General features: G+C 40.6%; 1 protein-coding gene across 2 annotated transcripts; it reads right to left on the reverse strand.

Moving 5' to 3' along the window:
- Positions 1-455: 455 nt before the first annotated feature.
- Zfp955a (zinc finger protein 955A) lies at positions 456-14288 on the reverse strand. 2 transcript variants are annotated; one of them, XM_063263408.1, is made up of 4 exons: positions 13903-14138; positions 4466-4592; positions 4191-4248; positions 456-3332 (listed from the first exon to the last, which is right to left on the reverse strand). In XM_063263408.1, exons 2-4 carry the CDS (start codon positions 4497-4499, stop codon positions 1742-1744), a joined length of 1683 nt encoding a protein of 560 aa, XP_063119478.1. In that variant the 5' UTR covers positions 4500-4592; positions 13903-14138; the 3' UTR covers positions 456-1741. The 2 variants fall into 2 exon arrangements, with proteins under 2 accessions (XP_063119478.1, NP_001119753.2); NM_001126281.2 differs by lacking the exon at positions 13903-14138 and adding an exon at positions 14199-14288 and having other exon boundaries at positions 656-3332.
- Between the last annotated feature and the right edge of the window lie 6035 nt (positions 14289-20323).

Consider the following 20323-nt stretch of genomic DNA (forward strand, 5'->3'; position numbering starts at 1 on the left):
AGCCTGGTATACAGAGCATATGCCAGGAGCGCCAGGGATACACTGTATTAAAAAACAACAAAAAAGGAACACTGATACATTTTCAATCTCACATCAAATACAGCTACTCAAAAACTACTTAAAGGGCTGGTGAAAAGCATACACATCAAAAGCTTGACAACCTGAGTACTATCCTCAGGTCTCATGTGTTAAGGAGACTGTTCCCGGACACCCAAATGTACACTGGGGACCCACAAACCTAAAGACACATGTGGGGAGTAACCAACTGCAACTTCAGAAAGTGTCTGCAAATATAGCCTGCCAGACTGTAAATGCTTTTCAATCAATGAACTCAATACAGCTCTCCAGCAAAGGGTAAAGCATCTCCTCATGACTTACCACCCGTTAGAGATACCAGTTTACCTGGCCGAAACGCAATTGATTTGGCAAAAGTTCCATTATCACAATTCAAAGAGTTGATGTTTTTGCTCCTTCAAATGTGAGCTTAAGTTTACTCTCTCATCTCAGATTTTTATACATCAGGGATGACAGTCATGGGCAATCATAAATTATTCACTAAGTTATACTTTCAATGAAAAAAGAAGTATGATACAGTCAAAAAGTCTTGAGTAAGAATAGGCAAGTATTATAAACATTAAACATGAGTAACATGTACTTAATTTTTTGTGATCATTTCAGGAATATTTTATTTGCATATGTTAATTTGCTTAAGGATTTACACTCACGTTTGCAAAATCCAATTGTATAAGAAAATTTAGAATTTTTGCCTCTTCACAACATTTTTTTTCTGAGTTTCATGTAGCTCGGGCTGACCTAAAAGTAGCTATGTTAAACTAGCGCCGCACCCCACCCCCACCTTTCTTGAGGCAGGGTCTCAGTATCCCTGACTGGCCTGGAGTCCAGACAGACCTGCCTAACTCTTTCCTCCTTCCAAGTGGTAAAATAAAAGGTGTGTGCCGGCACACCTGGACCTCTCATGTTTTAACAGTGACAACTTAATTTGGTTGTAAATGGTCTTTTCTCAAGTCTCACAAATTGTATTCAAAACCCCTATATTTAGTGTTATACTTTTCTAGCCTCTGTCCCCAGTGTTGGAATAAAAGGTATACACTATGGTGCCTGATGCAAGGGCAGGTATGCATCTATATACACTTGCACTTATGGGGAAAATTACTCTTATAAGTTTTATCCAGTATATCTTCATTCTTTTAAAGGCTTATTATCTTATGTATTTTGCCTGTAGTGTGTATACACAATGTTCAGAGCCCAGAAGAGGGTGTCAGATCACGAGGAACTGGAGTTACTGATGGCTGTGAGTCACCACATGGGTGCTGTGACTTCAAGCCAGGTCCTCTCTTTGCAATCACAGCAAGTAAACAACTATTGAGCCATCCTTCAAGCCCCGTCTATCCATTAGTTTGTTGGAAAAAGTATACATAGGAAATTACAAAATATAAAACTTATTTAAGAATTGTCATTCATAAAAAAAGCACGTTAAATGCTGGTGGGCTGGCTCAGAAGGGTCGTTCGGGTTAAGGAGATTAAGGATCTGAGCTCCATCATCAGGACTCACATAAAGGAAATATGAGAACTGAATCCAGAAAGCTGTCTGGGGCTCCCCATGTGTACACTGAGGCGAGTGTATTCTTAACCCAAACCTCATACAAATAAACAAATGATAAATAAATAAATATTCTCAACAGTAAGTTGACTAGTTACACAGCTTACAGAGGTATGAGTTCTACCCAGTGGGTTTCTTCCCATTGTGAGATCTTTCATGCCTTTGAAGGTATAAGAAACATGTAAAAGCTTTCCCACACTGGTTACACTCATAAAATTTCTCTCTAGTAGTATGAGTTCTTTCATGAATTTGAAGGGATTTGGAAAAGGTGAATGCCTGCCCACACTCTACACATACATATGGTTTCTCTCTAGTGTGAATTTTTTCATGCTTGTAATAAGCACTAGAATGGGTGAAGGCTTTCCCACAATATTTACATGTATAGGGCTTCTCTCCAGTGTGAATTCTTGCATGTTTTCGAAGGTATGAGGGAAGTGTAAATCCTTTCCCACACTGCTTGCAAACATACTTTTTCTCTGCAGTGTGAATTCTTTCATGGCTGTAACAGTTGCCCGCAGTGATAAAAGCTTTCCCGCAATGTTTACATGCATAACGTTTCTTTTCACTGTGAATTCTTTCATGTTTGAGAAAGTTTGAGGACCGTCTAAATGTTTTGCCACATTGATCACATGTGTAACATTTTTCTCCAGTGTGACGTCTTTCATGTTTTCGAAGGTATGAGGGAAGTGTAAATCCTTTCCCACACTGCTTGCAAACATATGTTTTCTCTGTAGTGTGAATTCTTTCATGGTTGTAACAGTTGCCCTCAGTGATAAAAGCTTTCCCGCAATGTTTACATGCATAACATTTTTCACTGTGAATTCTTTCATGTTTGTGAAGGTTTGAGGACCGTCTAAATGCTTTGCCACATTGATCACATGTGAAACGTTTTTCTCGAGTGTGACGTCTTTCATGCTGAAGAAGTTGGTAAGAGTGGATGCATGCTTTCCCACAATGTTTACATATGAAACTACGTTCTCTTTTGTGAGTTTTTTCATGATTATGACGGGCCGTGGAATACAGGAAAGGTTCACCACAATGTCTACATATGAAACTACGTTCTCTTTTGTGTGTTTTGTGAGTTTTTTCATGATTACGACGGGCCATGGAATACAGGAAAGTTTCACCACAATGTCTACATGAGAATGTTTTCTCTCTCGTGTGAATTCTCTTATGTTTGGTCAGGTGACTGGAATTAACAAAGGCTTCTCCACACTGCTTACAAGCAAATGGTTTTTCTCCAGTATGGATCCTTTCATATATTTGAATATAACTTTCTCCCGTTAAGGTTTTCTCAAATTGTTTATACTTGTGTAGCTCATCTCCAGTGTGAGTTCTCTCATAATCTTGATGAGAAGTGGGAATCATGTAAGATTCATTGGTGTGTTTATTTTCACAAATGTTCTCTGTAGCATGAACCCTCTCAAGTGTCTGGAAGGATTCAGAATAAATAACATCTTTCCAACATTTTTCATGTTTAATAGCCTTTTCCCTGAGTTCTTGGCATCCGTATGGTTTCTCTTCATTTTGACCTCTAAGGAGCGCATCTGAGGATGAGTGACCATTGATGTCTTTTATATTCACACTGCTTTCATAGGCTGTGATTGCAGGATGACTCTCCCCATTAGCAATATGCTCTGTCTTCTGTTGGTGGGTCTTTCCACACTGACTACCATGTTCACAGTCACAGAATTTCTCAACCACCTGAATTCTGAGAGAGAGAGAGAGAGAGAGAGAGAGAGAGAGAGAGAGAGAGACAGAGAGAACAGACAGAGAGAACAGACAGAGAGAGAGAGAGAGAACAGACAGAGAGAGAGAGAGAGAAGCATTATTTCTCTTTAAATAAGCTAGGTAGGTACTACATGATGGATTTTGTGGCCTCTACCTGTTATTGCAGTATTCAGGAGACAGAAAGTATGCAGGAAGTAAGCAATTGAGTGTAAACTAGGCCTGTCCCAAGACAAGTAAGAAGGCACTGAGTTTATTACAATTTATGAACATAAAAGAACTAAACACTCGGCAAGAAGTGCTAAGGACAGCACACAATCACAAAAGGTTCTGTAGGCTTATTTTGATAAACACTGTCTATGACAGTGAACAAAGGTGAACTTTCCTAATGCAATATAATGCAGATCATATATCAAATTCTAAATGGTTGAACATCCTTTGTAAAATTTACTGAAGATGGATTTTGATTTAAACTCCAAACTTACCTTTCTTCACACACAAACCTTATATTCATAAAGCCCAAAGCTCACAGTACATCAAATACATTTCTACACAAAAGGCAGTTTTGTATAATGAACCACTGGAAAATAGCTAAAGGTGAATTCTTTCTGCTATTGCTCCCTCAAAAGTTCAGTAAGAGGTGTAGGCCACAAAATCCACATAAGTACTACATGAGAGTTAGGATCATCCTTGTGGAATTCTCAAGCCCAGTAATGGTTGACAAAAAAACTTTGAAGTTAAGTCAATTTACATTTTGATCCACTTGGATCACTTTCTTATTTCTCTGACTTGTCCTTCTCAAATATCTGATGCAAATTGCCTTTCTGTATGTATAAATTACCTCCGATTTCTCTGGACCATTGGGTAATTCACATCCATACTTTCTTCCTCTGTCTTTCCTAAAAATGAACAGTAAGAAATCATTACATTATTCATCCTTTTATACAAGTCATAACTTCCTTTTTTCTGGTATAATGTTATATTTACCACCATGTTCCCATTCAACATTTCAAGTCATAAAATTATACAGATGACTAAGAAACAGGTTTTCTCCACATGAATAAGAAAAGAAATTATATTGGTGGTGGTGGTAGTTGTTCTTGTTGTTGTTGTTACCTATGGAAATCAGGTTCATAAAGGTCTCCATCATCACATCTCTGTAGAGCTTCTTTTGGTAGGAATCCAGCAGAGCCCATTCTCCTAGACTGAAGTTCACAGACACATCCTCAAAGGTCACTGGCTCCTAAAATTATCCATAGATATTATTAAAATGAAGTTATTAGAAGAATGGTGGAAAAAACTGCAAATATATCAGTGACTTGATATGTTTCCTTCATGCTTTCTTAGTATAGTCACTGTATATCATAGCCACTATAAGTTTATTAATTATCCTCTCATCTTGTCACACAGTTCTAAGGATACTGTATGTCTATATAGTAAAGGAAAAATGTATCACATGCTTTGTGGTCATGCTGATTTCAAACTACTCTTTGTACCTTCCAGCACAAGTTTCTACAACTTAGAACCCAGAATAAACATCAGCTCTGCTGAGCATGCACAATTATTAATGTCTGTCAGCAAACTTCATCTACTTCTAAAGCCAAGACATTTCACATAAAATGAATACAACCAGCTCAATTCTTTAAAGAGGAGCTCACTGCTACTCACAAGTTTGTAACAAGATAAAACAGTATTTTGTAAACTATTATCCTTGTCATTAAATACTGAAACGTGGTCTTTATGATACAAAACCCAAAGAAGGTTCACATGAAAAACCTATCATTGGTCTCAAAGATGAAAGGAAACATCAACTGACAAAATTTGTCACCTAGTGGTCACTTGATCACATTCTCTCATGATGTATTCAACATTAGTGGCATCATTAAGAAAACTGATATTATAAAATGATCTTATAAAAGTATTAATGCAAAACAGGTGGGTTTTCATAGACCAACCTTGATTTAATAGTAAGTAAGACTTACAAATGACAATTCTCTGTCCTCAATTACAAATAATATGCGTTTTAAAAGAAATGTCAGTGGACAATGACACCACAGGGAGGAAAAAAATTATATCATGGCTGTGTGAAATCATGTAATTCCCACAAAACTTTTAGACTGTTAACAAGAATACTCATCAAACCTGTATGTCATAATAAATGTTTGCTACCATTAAAAGCACTAGAAATAAGAAAATGATAGTTTGATTCAGATGACTGAATTCAAGACCTTAAATTCAAGACCTGCCTGGGCTGGAGAGCAAATACTAGAAAAAAAAAAAAAAGACACATTTTGAAACAATACTACTTAGGGTACTATACATAAAGACAAGATGAACAGAACAGAGAACAGTAGATTTCAGTGACATGAAACTCAAACAGAACTGCTCCTTTCTGAAGGGAATACAGGGACAAAGAGTGGAGCAGAGACTGAAGGAAAAGCCATCCAGAGACTGCCCCACCTCGGGATCCAACATATCTGGAGTCACCAAACCCACTCTCTATTGCTGATGCCAAGAAGTGCATGCTGACAGGAGCATGATATAGCTGTCCCCTGAGAGGCTCTTCCAGATCCTGACCAATACAATGCGGATGCTTGCAGCCAATCAACAGACTGAGCATGGGACACTAATGGAGGTGTTAGGGGAAGGCTTGAAGGAACTGAAGGGGTTTGCAACCCCATTGGAAGAACAAGATCAACCAACCAGACCTCCCAGAGCTTCCAGGGACTAAACCATCAACCAAAGAGTACAGATGGAGAGATCCATGGCTCCACCTGCATAGCAGAGGATGGCCTTATCTGGAATCAGTGGGAGGAGAGACCCTTGGTCCTGTGAAGACTTGATGCCCCAGCACAGGGGAATTCTAGGATGGTGAGGTGGAAGTGGATGGGTGAGGAAGCACCCTCATAAAAGCAAGGGTAGGGGGGATGCAATAGTGGGTTTTCAGAATGAAAACTGGAAGGGGGATAACATTTGATATATAAATAAATAAAATAACCAATAAAAATGTAAAAAAATTAAATTTAAACAGAAATTCATTAATAAGAGAGAAAACATTGATCAACAATGAATCTGATTGCTATATAAAGTGACTATTCCATTGGCAACAAGCAAGGTTTATAAGAAATGGGGAAGATGAAATAGTACCCCATGTTTCTCTATTTCTCATCAGAGGAATCTCAAATGGCTGAGCAACACTTAATATCCTTAGCCATCAGGGAAATGCAAATCAAAACAGCTGTGACATCCCATCTTACAACACAAGTGGCAGCCCATGATGGGAAGGATGTAGAGCAAGGGGAACACGCCTCCATTGCTGGTGGGAGTACAGATTTGTACAACTGCTCTGGAAACCAATTTGATAGTTCCTCAGAAAATTGGAAACAGTTTTACCTCAAAACTCAGCTAAACCACTCCTAGACAAATACACAAAGGAGACTCCAGTCTACCACAAGGGTATTTACTCAACTAAGTTTATAGCAGCTTTATACCTAATAAAGAGAAACTTGAAACAACCTAAATGTCCCTCAACCAGAGAATGGATAAGCAAATGGATGGAACTAGAAAAAGAAAATCACCCTGAGCGAGGCAACCCACACCCAGAAAGACAAACACAGTGTGTATTCACTTTTAAGTGGACATTAGCTATTCAAAGTCAACCGTGCTGCAATCCTTAGCATAGAGAAGCTAAATAACAAGGAGAGCCTAAGGGGTGTAGGGAGACAGAGATACAAAGAGAAAACAATAGATGTTGCAGGTGGAATGAGGAAGGTGGTGATGGGAATACAAGGGTGATATTAGATTGGGGCAGGGGAAGAATACTGGGAGAAAGCACTGGAATTGTGGGGCATTTCAGAGGCAAGGCAGAATCCTAGTGCAATGGAAACTCCATGGACTCTATGAGGGTGATCTTAGCAAAGACTACTAGTAAGAGGTAGCTGAACCAACCATCTTTTTTTTTTTCATTTTTTCCATCTTTATTAACTTATTTACATTTTGATTGTTATTCCCCTTCCCGGTTTCCAGGCCAACATCCCCCTAACCCCTACCTACCCTTCTATATGGGTATTCCCCTCCCCATCTTTCCCCCATTACCGCCCCCCCCCAACAATCACGTTCACTGGGGGTTCGTCTTGGCAGGACCAAGGGCTTCCCCTTCCACTGGTGCTCTTACTAGGATATTCATTGCTACTTATGAGGTTGGAGCCCAAGGTCAGTCCATGTATAGTCTTTGGGTAGTGGCTTAGTCCCTGGAAGCTCTGGTTGGTTGGCATTGTTGTTCATATGGGGTCTCAAGCCCCTTCAAGCTCTTTCAGTCCTTTCTAAGATTCCTTCAACGGGGGTCCCATTCTCAGTTCAGTGATTTGCTGCTGGCATTCGCCTATGTATTTGCTGTATTCTGGCTGTGTCTCTCAGAAGAGATCTATATCCGTGAACCAACCATCTTAAACCTTTGATCTACACTTGGTCCTGCATGCAAGATATGCTGGGACTAGAACCTAGCATAACTGTCATGAGAGAGATCAGAGAGACTTCATCCAGCAATTTATGGAAGCAAATGCAAAGTCCAAAAGGCAAATATTAGGCAGACCTCGGGGAGTCCTTCGAAGGAGGAGAAGGAAGGACTGGAGGAGCCAAAGGGGTCAAAGACATCACAAGAACAGTCCACAGAATCAACTGAGGACTCACGGTGGCTTCCAGAGATCAGGGAGCTTATATGGGTCCGACCTAGGCTCTCTGCACACGTTATGATTGTGTAGTTTGATGTTCATGAGGTATTCCTGGCAGTGGGAGCGGGGGCTGTCTGATTCTTTTGTCTGCTTTTGGGAGCTGTTTTCTCCTATTGGATTGCCTCATTCAGCCTTAATATGAAAGTATGTGCCTGGTCTTATTATAACTTGTGGTGCTAAAGTCTGGTCAATGTTCTGTGGGAGGCCTGATCCTTTCTGAAGTGGGTGGGGGAATCTGAGGGAGAGGAGAGGTTGGTGGGAGACTGGGAGAAAGTAGGGAGGGGAAAATGCAGTCGTGATATATGAGAGAATCCTTTTTAAAAAGGAAGTAGAATCATGTGGTACAGGTAGTAATCTCAAAGTATGATGTGGAGTGCATGGTGATCAGGGCTACTGGACAAAATCCCAGCAGACCAATATCACAAACCACAATTCTCCAGCATTCTTTCAACTGCATGATGATTTTCACAATATGTAATGGGAGTTTCTGTATGCTGTTTTCCTTTGGGGTATTTTGTATAGACTTTAGTAGAAGATGTGAATGTATACACTGGCAGTCTCTTTAAACGACATAATTCTTTGGAAAAAATCTTGGCCTACTTCTACACAAGGATCCCTCTTTGTGTGCTCTCACCTCCGACCCCCTGCCTCCCACCCACTTACACCAGAATAGAGAAGTTAAAGATTTTTTAACTGAAAGATGGTTCCAGGAACACGTAGGCACACCCGTCCCAAGGGTGAAAGCACACAATTGATAGAAACAAGGCACCCAGACCTGAGGCCTCAGCACTGAGGGCAAGAGTACAGTTGATAAGTACAGAATAGTGTCCACGATTGATTCCCTAGGCGCATGACTTACAGGATGAATGGCAAGATCTGATATGCTCCACGAGAAGCAGACTATATCAAGAAGCCACACTGGCTTGATCCCACGCTGCCGTCCACGTACAGGAGCAGGCACTGAAGGAATAGGATGCTACAGCATACTGGAAAACCAGGAAGATATGAGAACCTGCTCTTTGGGGAGCCTATGAGAAGTACACGCCCATAGGAAACGCATTAGGAAACAGCTAGTGCTTACTATGCTATATGGCCACGCACTGTCCCCTGAGGGATGAGAATAGTTTTTATAAGCTTGTTTCTCAGCACTCAGTGTCCGGCAGCCCTGACCACAGAGGCTGAGGGTGTTGCTGGCAGAAACAGCACGGAGCACCAGGTACCTTACTGAACCTTAGAAAACAGGGACTTAGATGTTTGCTGAACTCACTGCTTTGGCTTCAAAGAAAAATACTGCTCATTACGTCTTTCGTTCTGGATCCTAAAAAATGGGGCTAAAATAGGTTCAAAACAATCTGTAAAAAGATGATACCTCTCTTAGAATCATTAATTCTGCTTTCAACATTACCTGTGCTTAAGCTACTATGCAAATGTAGAATTTAAAAAGGGTGCCCTTCTTATTTTTCAATAAACACACGAGCTATCCTGACTCCCCTCAGAATGTTATCAGTCTCCTTCCCTCACTGGCTCCTTACCTTCTCTTTGGGGCCTGAACCCTGCAGGAGCTGGACTCCAGAATACGTAATTACGAAATAGTGACGGAGACACAGACAGAAGGAACACTGAAATCCAACTTAGACTATGTGTATAGCCAGCTTTTCCCCACCCTTGTCTAACAGCTAGATTTTGTCTAAATAAATTAAAAAAAAAAAAAAAACCTGGGCGGTCTGAAAGCTGGTTAACTAACCTTTGTATTTATGCAATTAACTTCTTGTGAGAGAGAACAAGTTCTCAGACAGAATATACAAAGACATGTAATACACAAAAATTAAAGGACAGTGGGAGTATCTGCAGTGCATGCAAATTACACATCAAAGGACAAGTGTACACAAAATGTCACAAGTAAAGACATGGCTGAAAATATCCGCTAAAAATAAAACATAGGAAGCAAGATCCACAGCCCTGGGTGAGGAACTTAACAAGTAAAATGTGTAGTTATGAAAACTACTGAATACCAATAGTTTACACATAACACCGGTTACCCAATTCTCATCACTCTTATTTCCTATAATATAAACCTTAATGTAATCTATACCGGGTCACATTTCTCTAATGACAAAGAATATACTTTGGGCTTATTCTTAGTGTTATGACTACTGTTTTATTTTAAACATCTCTAAAGTCCTGTTGAAAATGTCCTAACACTGTATCAACTAACTCAAATTGAGAGATAAATTAATCTTAACTGCAGACATTAGCAAGTGTGAGTCATGCCAAAGAAAAGAACTTAGAATGTTTTTGCTTGTAATAACCAGTCACTCTTTGAAAGTTCTAAGTAAAGCTGTAATAACAGTATACAGATTGAGTACAGTGGCATACATCTTTACTCCCAGCACTTAGGAAGCAGAGGCAGGCAGACTCCTCCAACAGGATGAGTTCCAGGCCTAGTCAGGGTTACACAGTGAAACACAGTCTCAAAACCCCCAAACAGCAAAGCACTGCATAGTGAAAAATTACAAGGATAAACCCAGAAAGTGGGAAGAGTAGGGATGAGTCACTCCACCATCACAAACACTCACGGCATCAGTTACTCATCTTAATGGAGACACACAGCATATTTACACTGCTAGTGGAACAGATCTTTAAAGTGTTTTTATTAGCATATAAAACTATATAAAAGCTATAAAACAACACAGCTCACAATGAAGTTTCCATACATGTAAATTACAGACTTTCACCATGTTCGCTGTCTTCATTAGACCCATGTTCTACCCTAACGGTTACCTTTTACTTTTTGCCTGCTACTTTGAAGTCTTTTATTTTCTTCCAGATTCCACATACGGAATAAAACATATCTTACAAATTCTTTCTGACTCTAGTTTAGTATGTTTATAGTACAATCTTTAGTTCAATCTATTTTAGTACAATATGTTTTACATTTTTGTGGCTGCATAATACAGTTAAGTGCACGTATACATACGTATATACCATCATATATACACAGATAAGTCTGTGAAGTGTAGCTCACACACACTAGAATTTAACAAATCATGCATGATGTTCAGCTAGGCCAATTGTATAATAGTGCTATTCTGAGATAGGATGTGCATCTGCAGGTGAGTAGAGAAACAATGCAACAGAGCTCAGACAAAAGCCAATAATCAAAACACTGACACATCAGGCTGGACTGATCTTGAGGCTTTTCCCCTCCTGGCTACATTTCATAATAATCCCTTAGGTCTTATGGAGGCTGTTGGGGGACAAAAGTCATCAAGTTAAAAGTTATGAAGGAGATGAGTTCAAATCCCAGCAACCACATGGTGGCTCACAACCATTTGTAATGAGATCTGATGGCCTCTTCTGGTGTGTCTGAAGACAGCTACAGTGTACTTATGTATAAGAAATCTTTTTTTAAAAAGTTATGGAGGTAACCGACAGCTTTCTGACTGAATTTGAGGCCCACTCCACAGGAGTCATAAAATGTCAATATATCTCTACACAGTAACATCCTACTCCACACTCAGTTCTAGGTAGGTTACATAAACTAATAATTAACAAGAAAACCTGAGGGTTAAACTGTAACAGATAAAATGGATGTATGCTACTCAATAGAAAAAGAATCCATTCTGTTCTTCTCCTTTGTTTGGAGACAGAGTATGACTCCGTAGCCCTGGTTCACCTAGAACCCACTAGCCTAGACCAACTGGATCATGTTGGCTTTGAGCTTAGAGATTGCCTCTGCCTCCTAAATGCTAGGATTCGCCACCATGCCCAGAAGTAAGAATCCTGTTCAGCAATCCAGGCAACCTCTTCTACTGTAACATACAAAAAAGGCAGATGGGGCTGGTGGCTTAGCCAGTTAAAGTGCCTGCCACCTGCGTGATAGCCTGAGTGGATATCTGGGCTCCACATGGTATGAGAAAACAGATGCCTACAAGCTGTCCTGGGACTTCCACAGCTGTACCATACCAGCATCTCCCCCAGTCCCCACCATGTATACACAGAAATAAATAAATACAATTAGTCGATTGAAACACAAATTTTTTAAAGATGCCAATACCTGTAGTACTACAGAGATGGCTTAAAGACTGATCAGTGCATGTGAATGTGTGCGGAGAAATTATCCTGCATTATCTCATGTTTAGAAAACCAATGAAAAAAGGGGGTTTCCTCTATTATTTCATAATACAAAGACAGTAGAAATGTGTTCTATTATGTGAGCCTGAACAAGATATGCCACACTGTAAAGAGGGAGCGGGGATTTCCAAACAACACAGACCCCTGTCATTGCTTTTGGTCACCAATCACAACTACGCTTTAAACGGAACCACTGAAGGAACCACAGACTCTGGCCGCAGGGCATAACAAATCCTGCTGCTCTCTAGCTTTCAAGATTCCAGAAGGTGCGATGCAGGCTGCTGAGGTGAGAAAAGGCATAAACAGTCTTACTGACCCCGTGCTGGACCCTCCGTGTGGCAATACTGATCTGCCAGGCAAGAGCCACAAATGTTACAAGGGTAGCTAACCACTTTAAAAGTGTATTTTAAGGCCTCCTCCACAGGACAGAATTCCATGTCTGGGACTATAATAAAGGTCAAAAGACAATGGCTGAGGAGTTCGTAGGCCCGAGGACAGTGCCTGATTTTGTTCTTTTGCTAAACTGTTACACTGCCAGTATGCCTTACACATATTTATATTTAGCCTCAGATCTGGCCACTAGCACTCAACCTAGATCACGGATGCTTCTTTCTACAATGGGCAGTGTTAAGTCTCAAATCCTGGAACAAAAGGATGAAGTGCCTACTTAACATGTCAACGCAGGCACTGATGATCAGGTTCTCCCAGCATCCCTCAGCACCTATCCATTATGGGCCTTCTTGGCTGGCATATTGCCCCCTACTCTGAACTCTCCAGCCCAAGGCTGTTATTTCTATGTAATCAAACCATTTTGGTCACTCACCTTTGTACCTCTGGCCTCCTGGCTGCTGCCTCCAGTTCCCCTCTCTCCCCTCTCCTTTCCCCTCTTCCTTTCTCCTCACAGGGCTCAGGGTCCTCTCCACTGTGGACTCTCCAAAATGTCTCTGCCTCTGGCTATGCTCTCCCTGTTAGCTACAATAAACTTTCTCCTCCACCATACCTAGGAGCAACTTCAGGTCCTTCCTTTCTCTTTCTTTTTTTCATTCTAGGAGCAGTCAACAAAGAGATGTATAAAAGGTCAAAAGAAATGCTGACAATAAAAGACAAAGTGCTCAGTTGTAAATGGGACATCTATACCTAACCCCCAGCTGCGTCCACCACAGCTCAAGGAGCATCTTGGAAGAGGAGGCAAAAGGAGCTTAAGAACCAGAGAAGACAGAAAAATACTGCGAAATGCTGGGCATGGAAGAGTTCTGTGATATGCTGTCTTCTGGACATGGCAGGGATATTGTACTTAGGAGCTCACAAAGCTGTGGGGAGAGGTACAGTCCAGGCCCACAACTTACTAAGTAGTTACTGGCAATTAACAGTATTTTTGGAGAATAGTTCTGTTTAGAAGAAGTAGCCACTGGTAAGGTTCCCTTTCCAAACATCCATGCACATACTCGCAACACTTACTGGGGGAATAATAAAAATGATGATGATGATGAAGCTGGAAGAGAGGCTATTGGAAATATATAGGACTTTGAACGAGAAATAGGGATTGATTTTCGAGACTAAAGAGAAATTTTTAAAAAGAACCCAGAAGGATCACAGGGGTAAGCTAAAGCAGGTCGAGTGGGAGTACAAGGGCGGGCAAACAGAACTCTCCACCCACTCCCCCCGCGTTGGAGTCTGAGCAGCACTAACCAGTCAGCGCTGCAACGTCTGCAGCAGCTCAAATTCGTGACCCGGACTCATCCTGACAAGACCTGAACTACAGTAAAACAGCTTCACGGCGACAGGACAGGACACCAGACTCCCTTTTGGCTTCTCTGCTCACAATTCAAGAGCAGGTGGTAAGACAGAACCGGAGATAGACTCCTCCTCACACTCAGCTGCACAGCGCCAGGGGAACGTCAGGGCGGCAGCGCCACAGTACGCCACAGTCACCGCAGTGTCACAAACCCGCCACAAACGATTCAAGGAGCCCAGGGCACACTCACCATCTTCTGCTTCCGATGCATCCAGGTGTCCTCCCTAAGCGAAAACACAGTCAACAAGGTCGATGGAGCACACCTCTCAACGGTTTCTCGGGACTCAAACATGGCGGCAAAGGCCGCACCTTCCGAATATCCAGGCTTCTCATTGGACGGTTAATGCTAAGTCGTAACAGCTTTCCTGATTGGCGACTGATAAGCGGGGCTGCGGGACCCGGTTGGGTTGGAGATGGTGATCATCTAATAATCAGGAGAGCATCCCTTCCCTGGAGGGTTACAGTCAAATGGACAGGTGTCAGTTCCTTGTTCTGGGATACACCTGTTTTCCTTCTGGGATAAACCTGGTCCAATCTGGAGTAACCAAGTATTTGAGAAAAATACGGTCAGGGTTTTTGGAGCAACTTTCCTGGCGGTGTATATAGTGGACCACAGTGGAGTTTTCCACTTAAAAATACTGCAACAAGATTGATGGGGTAGTGTGGAGATTCAGTACTTCAGAATCAAAATACATGATTACACGGTAGGAGAGATCCCTAAAATCAGTCTGGACACGGGATCAGAAGAGGGACCTGACATGTAAACTCCAGGATGATGCAGGTGAAATAAACTGAACCTTCTGTAAGGCTGATATATTGATATCAGTTCTATTGATATAGAACACCAGGAATTGGAAAGGGTTTAGACTGTTACAAGTCCATTACGTTGGGGGAGTTTTTACCTGACCTAACAACTATATGACTACTGTGAAAATCATTTGGAATATGCAATAGAACAGTAGTTTCCTTTGGAATGTACAGAGCACTAATTTTGTAACCACCCAAAAAGACAAGAACACTATTAGAAGGCCTACTCCAGACCTTTCCTCCTTTATAACCTGTCCACCTTATGTTTCCACCAAGGCAAGAAAATTAAAATACTCCAACAAGGATACAATTATTCAATGTGAGAGGTATATGTATCTGTTTGTGTAGTTACATTGTAGCAATAGTATACAAAGGACGCAAGAAGTATGAAAGGGAACTCTTAGAGTTCTTCAAAAGAAAAAAAAGGGGGGTTCTATACCCGGAAAGCCTAGTTCACAAGTGCAAACATCCCCAAGACTCCGAATCATAGTAGCTGCTGTCAGAGACCCCCAGAGTCATTATTGATGAGTCAGAGACACTATTCCAACAGTATAACTCTTAGAGGTCCTTAGGACATCTCTCGTTTCTTCTATCATGAAATCTTTCTTTCAATATTTTAATATTCATAAGAGGAACTGTGTAATCCCCATTCATATTAATGTTTTACCTAAAGAAAGCTACCACATACTTTCACTCATATGTGGAAACAACAATCTGGAAATAAAAACAAAAAAAAAGACAAAACAAAAGTAGTAGAGGGACTATTAAAGAAGAACATGAGGATTTCAGAGGCTACAAGAAAGAGAGGAAATAATAAAGCAGTCATTAGGAGGTCAGATATGATCAATCCATAATATATATCACATATATATGTGACAATATGTCACAAGGAAAGCCATGAATAGGTTTAAAAATATGGATTAATAATTTGGCTAATTAGATTTTGAGGAATTTTTAATTCTCTCTCTCTCTCTCTCTCTCTCTCTCTCTCTCTGTGCGTGTGTGTGTGTGTGTGTGTGTGTGTGTGTGTGTGTGACAAGATCCAACTGTGTGTATACCCTACCTGGACGGGAACTTAGTATGTGAATCAAACTGTCTTCCTACTTGTGAAGATTGTCTTGTTTCAAATCCCAAGGGATTGGACTATAGTTATGCAGCACCATATCTAGCCTGGAGTACACAGCTCACCAGAAACAGAGGAGAGAACTGGGTCCTGAAAGTTGTTCTGATATCCAAACACTCAAAGTGGCACACATGCATGATTGCACACACACACACACACACACACACACACACACACACACACACCCTCTCTCTCTCTCTCTCACACACACACACACACACATACACACACTCAAACACACACAAAAAAATGCAACAATCCTAAAATATACTATCTACAGTCTTCGCCAATGAAAGTATAAACTATCAAATCCTGAAAGAAAGCTTGTTAAATTACTATATCCAGAAAAACCAATGAAAAGAAGAAATTATAAACGCAATGTTTAACACCTGTTGTGGATGCTTAATGGAACAAATTAAAAGTGTTTGGCACCTAAGTAGTTGGTAACACACTACTTACAGAAGGAATAAAAATACTGAGTATCAAGGTCTGTAATGTGCATGTATGAAACCCTCACAGTGGAATGCATTGTTCTACAGGGTTTGTACATGATAATGAAAAGGAAAACTAACATTTTAAAGATTTATTAAGACTAATAATATAAACTTTCTGACACATCTTATCAGAACAAATGATTAGTAATAGGTCTGATTTTCATGCCTATAATAACAGTATTCAGGAAGATGAGAAATGAAGCCTGGTCATTCCAAATTGAAGGATCTCAGTGCTGGAATGTCCTAATATTGTTAAAATGTGGTGAAACATTTATTGCTGTAAGACCTTATACAGTGACTCATTATGCAAAAACTTTCCTCTGGGCAAAAATTATTAAAACATTTTTATTGTTTTAAATAATTTTAATTAATAATTTAATTATTAATAAAAACATTTTTATTGAAAAATGTTTTCATACACTACATTCTGATCATTTTATCAAGTCATCTTTTGGTTTTTAATGTAAGTTGGATAACAAGGAAATTCTACTTTTATATTTATGTTGAAATGAATCCTCAACAAATTAAGGATATTCAACTCTTCCAAGTTCTACAATGTCTGATTCAATTGTGTTCACTATAGAACAAATACTTGTCAAAAAGCCTAAAATTAGGAGTGTTGTACAACGTTATGTGATTCTATTGTGCCCTTCAGACCTTCTGATGAATAGTCACTCCTTTTAGGTTTGCAAATTCTTGAAGAACAAAGGTCAACACCCTATTTTTCTTTGGGAGTGTGTCTTTCTAAGTAGTCAAGCTGGCTTCAAACATGGCAGCCTCCTGGCACTGCTTCTGAAATATTATAACATTTCATGAGTCAAGACACTGATCTCCAACAATTCTCTTGGCTAATCATAAAAAAGCAGTAATACTTTTCTCATTTTTGACAGAACTCGTGACTGAGAGAGATTGTGAATATGGATATAGTCATCAGTGTGTAGAAGCTAGTAACATTCTAGAACACATTGTTATTGAAGGCATATCTCCTACAATAGCAGTACATGAAAACAGTTTGTATAATAGAAACACCATTGACTATTTATCCTCAGATGTGCACTTCAAAGGTAAAAATTAAGTGAAAGCAAATGGGTAGCACAGAGATGTGGGAAAGGATTGGTAATCTTTCACTCATTCTGTCTTTTTTGCATCCTCTCCTATAACATGTTGCTTTATCCTCAATGACTCCGACATGACCTATTTCTTGGTAAACACTTGTGGCCAAATTTACCCAAAAGAAGTCTACCCATGGGATCTTACTTTCTTGAATGAAATCACTGTGACTGTCTGGAGAAGAAAATATGCAAATATACTCTGTGGGATTTATTTTGTGAGCTTGTAAATGTTATAGCTCTGAGGGAAAAGGTTCCCCCATTGGGAGTGTTGAAGCTCTGAAGAGAAAGTTATCCTGGCAGTCAGGAGTCAAGGAAGAGCACAAAGTCACATTGCACAACAAACCTTATTGGGACTTACTGGGATAGACACAAAAGGGTGGCTGCTGCCCACGTTCAGGGTTGTGAGAAGCAGCATGAATCTGAACAAGAGACAGGGTTGCTTGAGGAGTTGTCCAGGGTGGAGATTTCCAGGGTGAAGACTGGTAGGACTTAAAGCCCTGAGCTTGGAAGCAGCTTGGTGATTTAGGGCGGGGGCAGCAGGGTGCGGGGGGCGAGCACTCCGGAATTGGTGAGTTTTTAAGCTCACAAATTGGAGTTTGGAGTTCAAGTATTGGTGGTATTTTGGGCTCAGGGAATGATTGCTTTTCAAACTCAGGATTGTTGGGGTCTGGTGTGTTTTCAAACCTGAAGAGCTCAGACTTTTTACCCTACAAAGCCCAAAGTAAGAAAATTCTCCAGAATTCTCCAAGGAAGTGTAGGGGCTCATTAGAAAGCTCTCCTCTGTAGTGAGCCATATTGGATTTGGGCCTGGCCATTTTGTGACTGTTTAGCTCAAGGTGGCTACGTGACTCTGGGCTGCATGGCCACAGAGGTTCAACCTTGAAATGACTGCCATACAGACATGAGATTGTTGAACTAAAGCCTCTCCCAGGAAGACCCTGGGAGCAATGACAGGATGTTTCAGCCTGAGCAAAACACCGGATGTCCCTGAGCAGATTCCTGAGAAGGGTTCGACCTTTTCAAAGAACATGTCCCTGGAAGACTGTTGCCTCTTTGTTATAGGAGCATATCTTGCAGTGTAGTGATTCACCTTATATCCTTGGGCACTTTCCAAACTCCCCCACCCTAAGCTTCAGTTCCCACTTCTATTCCTGCCTCAGAGCTTTAAATGCTGTACATTTCTCTCAATAAACAAGACCTTGACAACAGAACTTTTGCTTGGTCTCCTTCTCTTCACCCCCATTTTGGCCCACAGGTAGAAAACCTCTTCGGTACCCTGAATAACTGGGTCCCCACTGGCGGGGACACTCCTCCACTTGAGGCCCCAGGGAGTTGGGATGCCTGGCACTGGGGTGGGGGACGAGTGGAGGGAACATCCTATTGGCAACAGGGGGTTGGTGGAACGGGTTGAGAAACTGTGGGAGGGCGGACCCATGGAGAGGTAATGACAGGACTGTAAAAGAATAAAAGTAATAATAATAAAAATTAACCTCACTCATTAACAACACAGACATGCACGCACACAAACACATGAGTTGTTTATATACCAACAGGCATGTAGCACTGTGGATTCCAGCTCTCTCAGACTTACAGCATGGCAGATGCTTGTTAATATGCTGTTCTCTGGGATTCTTACCTCCTGGTTTCTGCATACTTCAACCCTTGTCTGCACCTCTTTTCTGCTTAGCTTGAGAGAATACCATTCACACTGCGATGGGAAGGCAGGGATTACTAGGTTTCTCTCTAGTCATACTTTCTCCCCAGGAGAGTAAACCAATGAATCTGAGAATGCCACCCTGTAATGTAAAACTTCAGCACAGGTAAGAGACTTTTTATATTTATGCCTTTTCAGCATTCAGGATTTACATGTCCTAGGGTGAGCATGGATTCAACCATATTCGTTTCCTTTGCTCTCTACTAGGTATTTCCTTTCTTTCTCTCCCAGATTTCTTCTTTAATTTTAATCTTCTGGTTGATTTTGGTTGACTCCTTTTTACCTCTCAAATAGACACAGAATTTTTTTAATTTAATTTCCATATTTGATATTCACATTTCATCTCCCTTTGTCTGCTGAGTCTGTTACTCCTCAACATGAATACATTCCATGTTAGCCCTAGAAGGCTGGCAAAGCACTTCGTAGAATTCTCCAAGTTAGGTTTTGCTTCTGTGAGAAAAAGATGATGCCATTGAGAGCAGTGACTTCAGAATCCCTCACCAAGTTCTAATGTAACAAGTGTTGCCTGTGTCACCTTCCACCGACTTTGGAGCAGGAATGTCAGAATTAGGATTTAGATATCATCTCGGCTTCATATTTTGATTCCCAGAAAATTTCACCATTTTTAATTATTTTGTACATATACTTCCAACATGATTGTTTCGTGGATTATTATGGCATACCCGAACATATTAGCTGCAGGGTGTCCAGGGAAAGGTGTTACTTGGCCACTTTCAAATATGCAAGATTAAGAGATAGTAGCACACGATCTGCTTCAATTTCCTTGGTTAAACTAAAGAAAAAAATCATGTCTTTTCATTAAAAAAAAAGTGTATTTTGTTCTATGCAAGCATCCACATAGCTACAGGGAATCTGTGTATTAAGGTTGTGAAATGGAATATAGCTTGCACTTAATTCTGAACACAAACATGGAAAATGAAAATACATTATCGAGATCTAGGCTGGGAATCAAGGGATGACAGCTTGCTAAACAAAACACAGAAATGAGGCGGATTCATTGAATGTGACATCACTGCGCTTTTGCTAACACTTTGGTATGGCGCT

The sequence above is a fragment of the Rattus norvegicus genome, chromosome 7 (genome assembly GCF_036323735.1).
Source record: "Rattus norvegicus strain BN/NHsdMcwi chromosome 7, GRCr8, whole genome shotgun sequence".
Taxonomy (NCBI): Eukaryota; Metazoa; Chordata; class Mammalia; order Rodentia; family Muridae; genus Rattus; species Rattus norvegicus.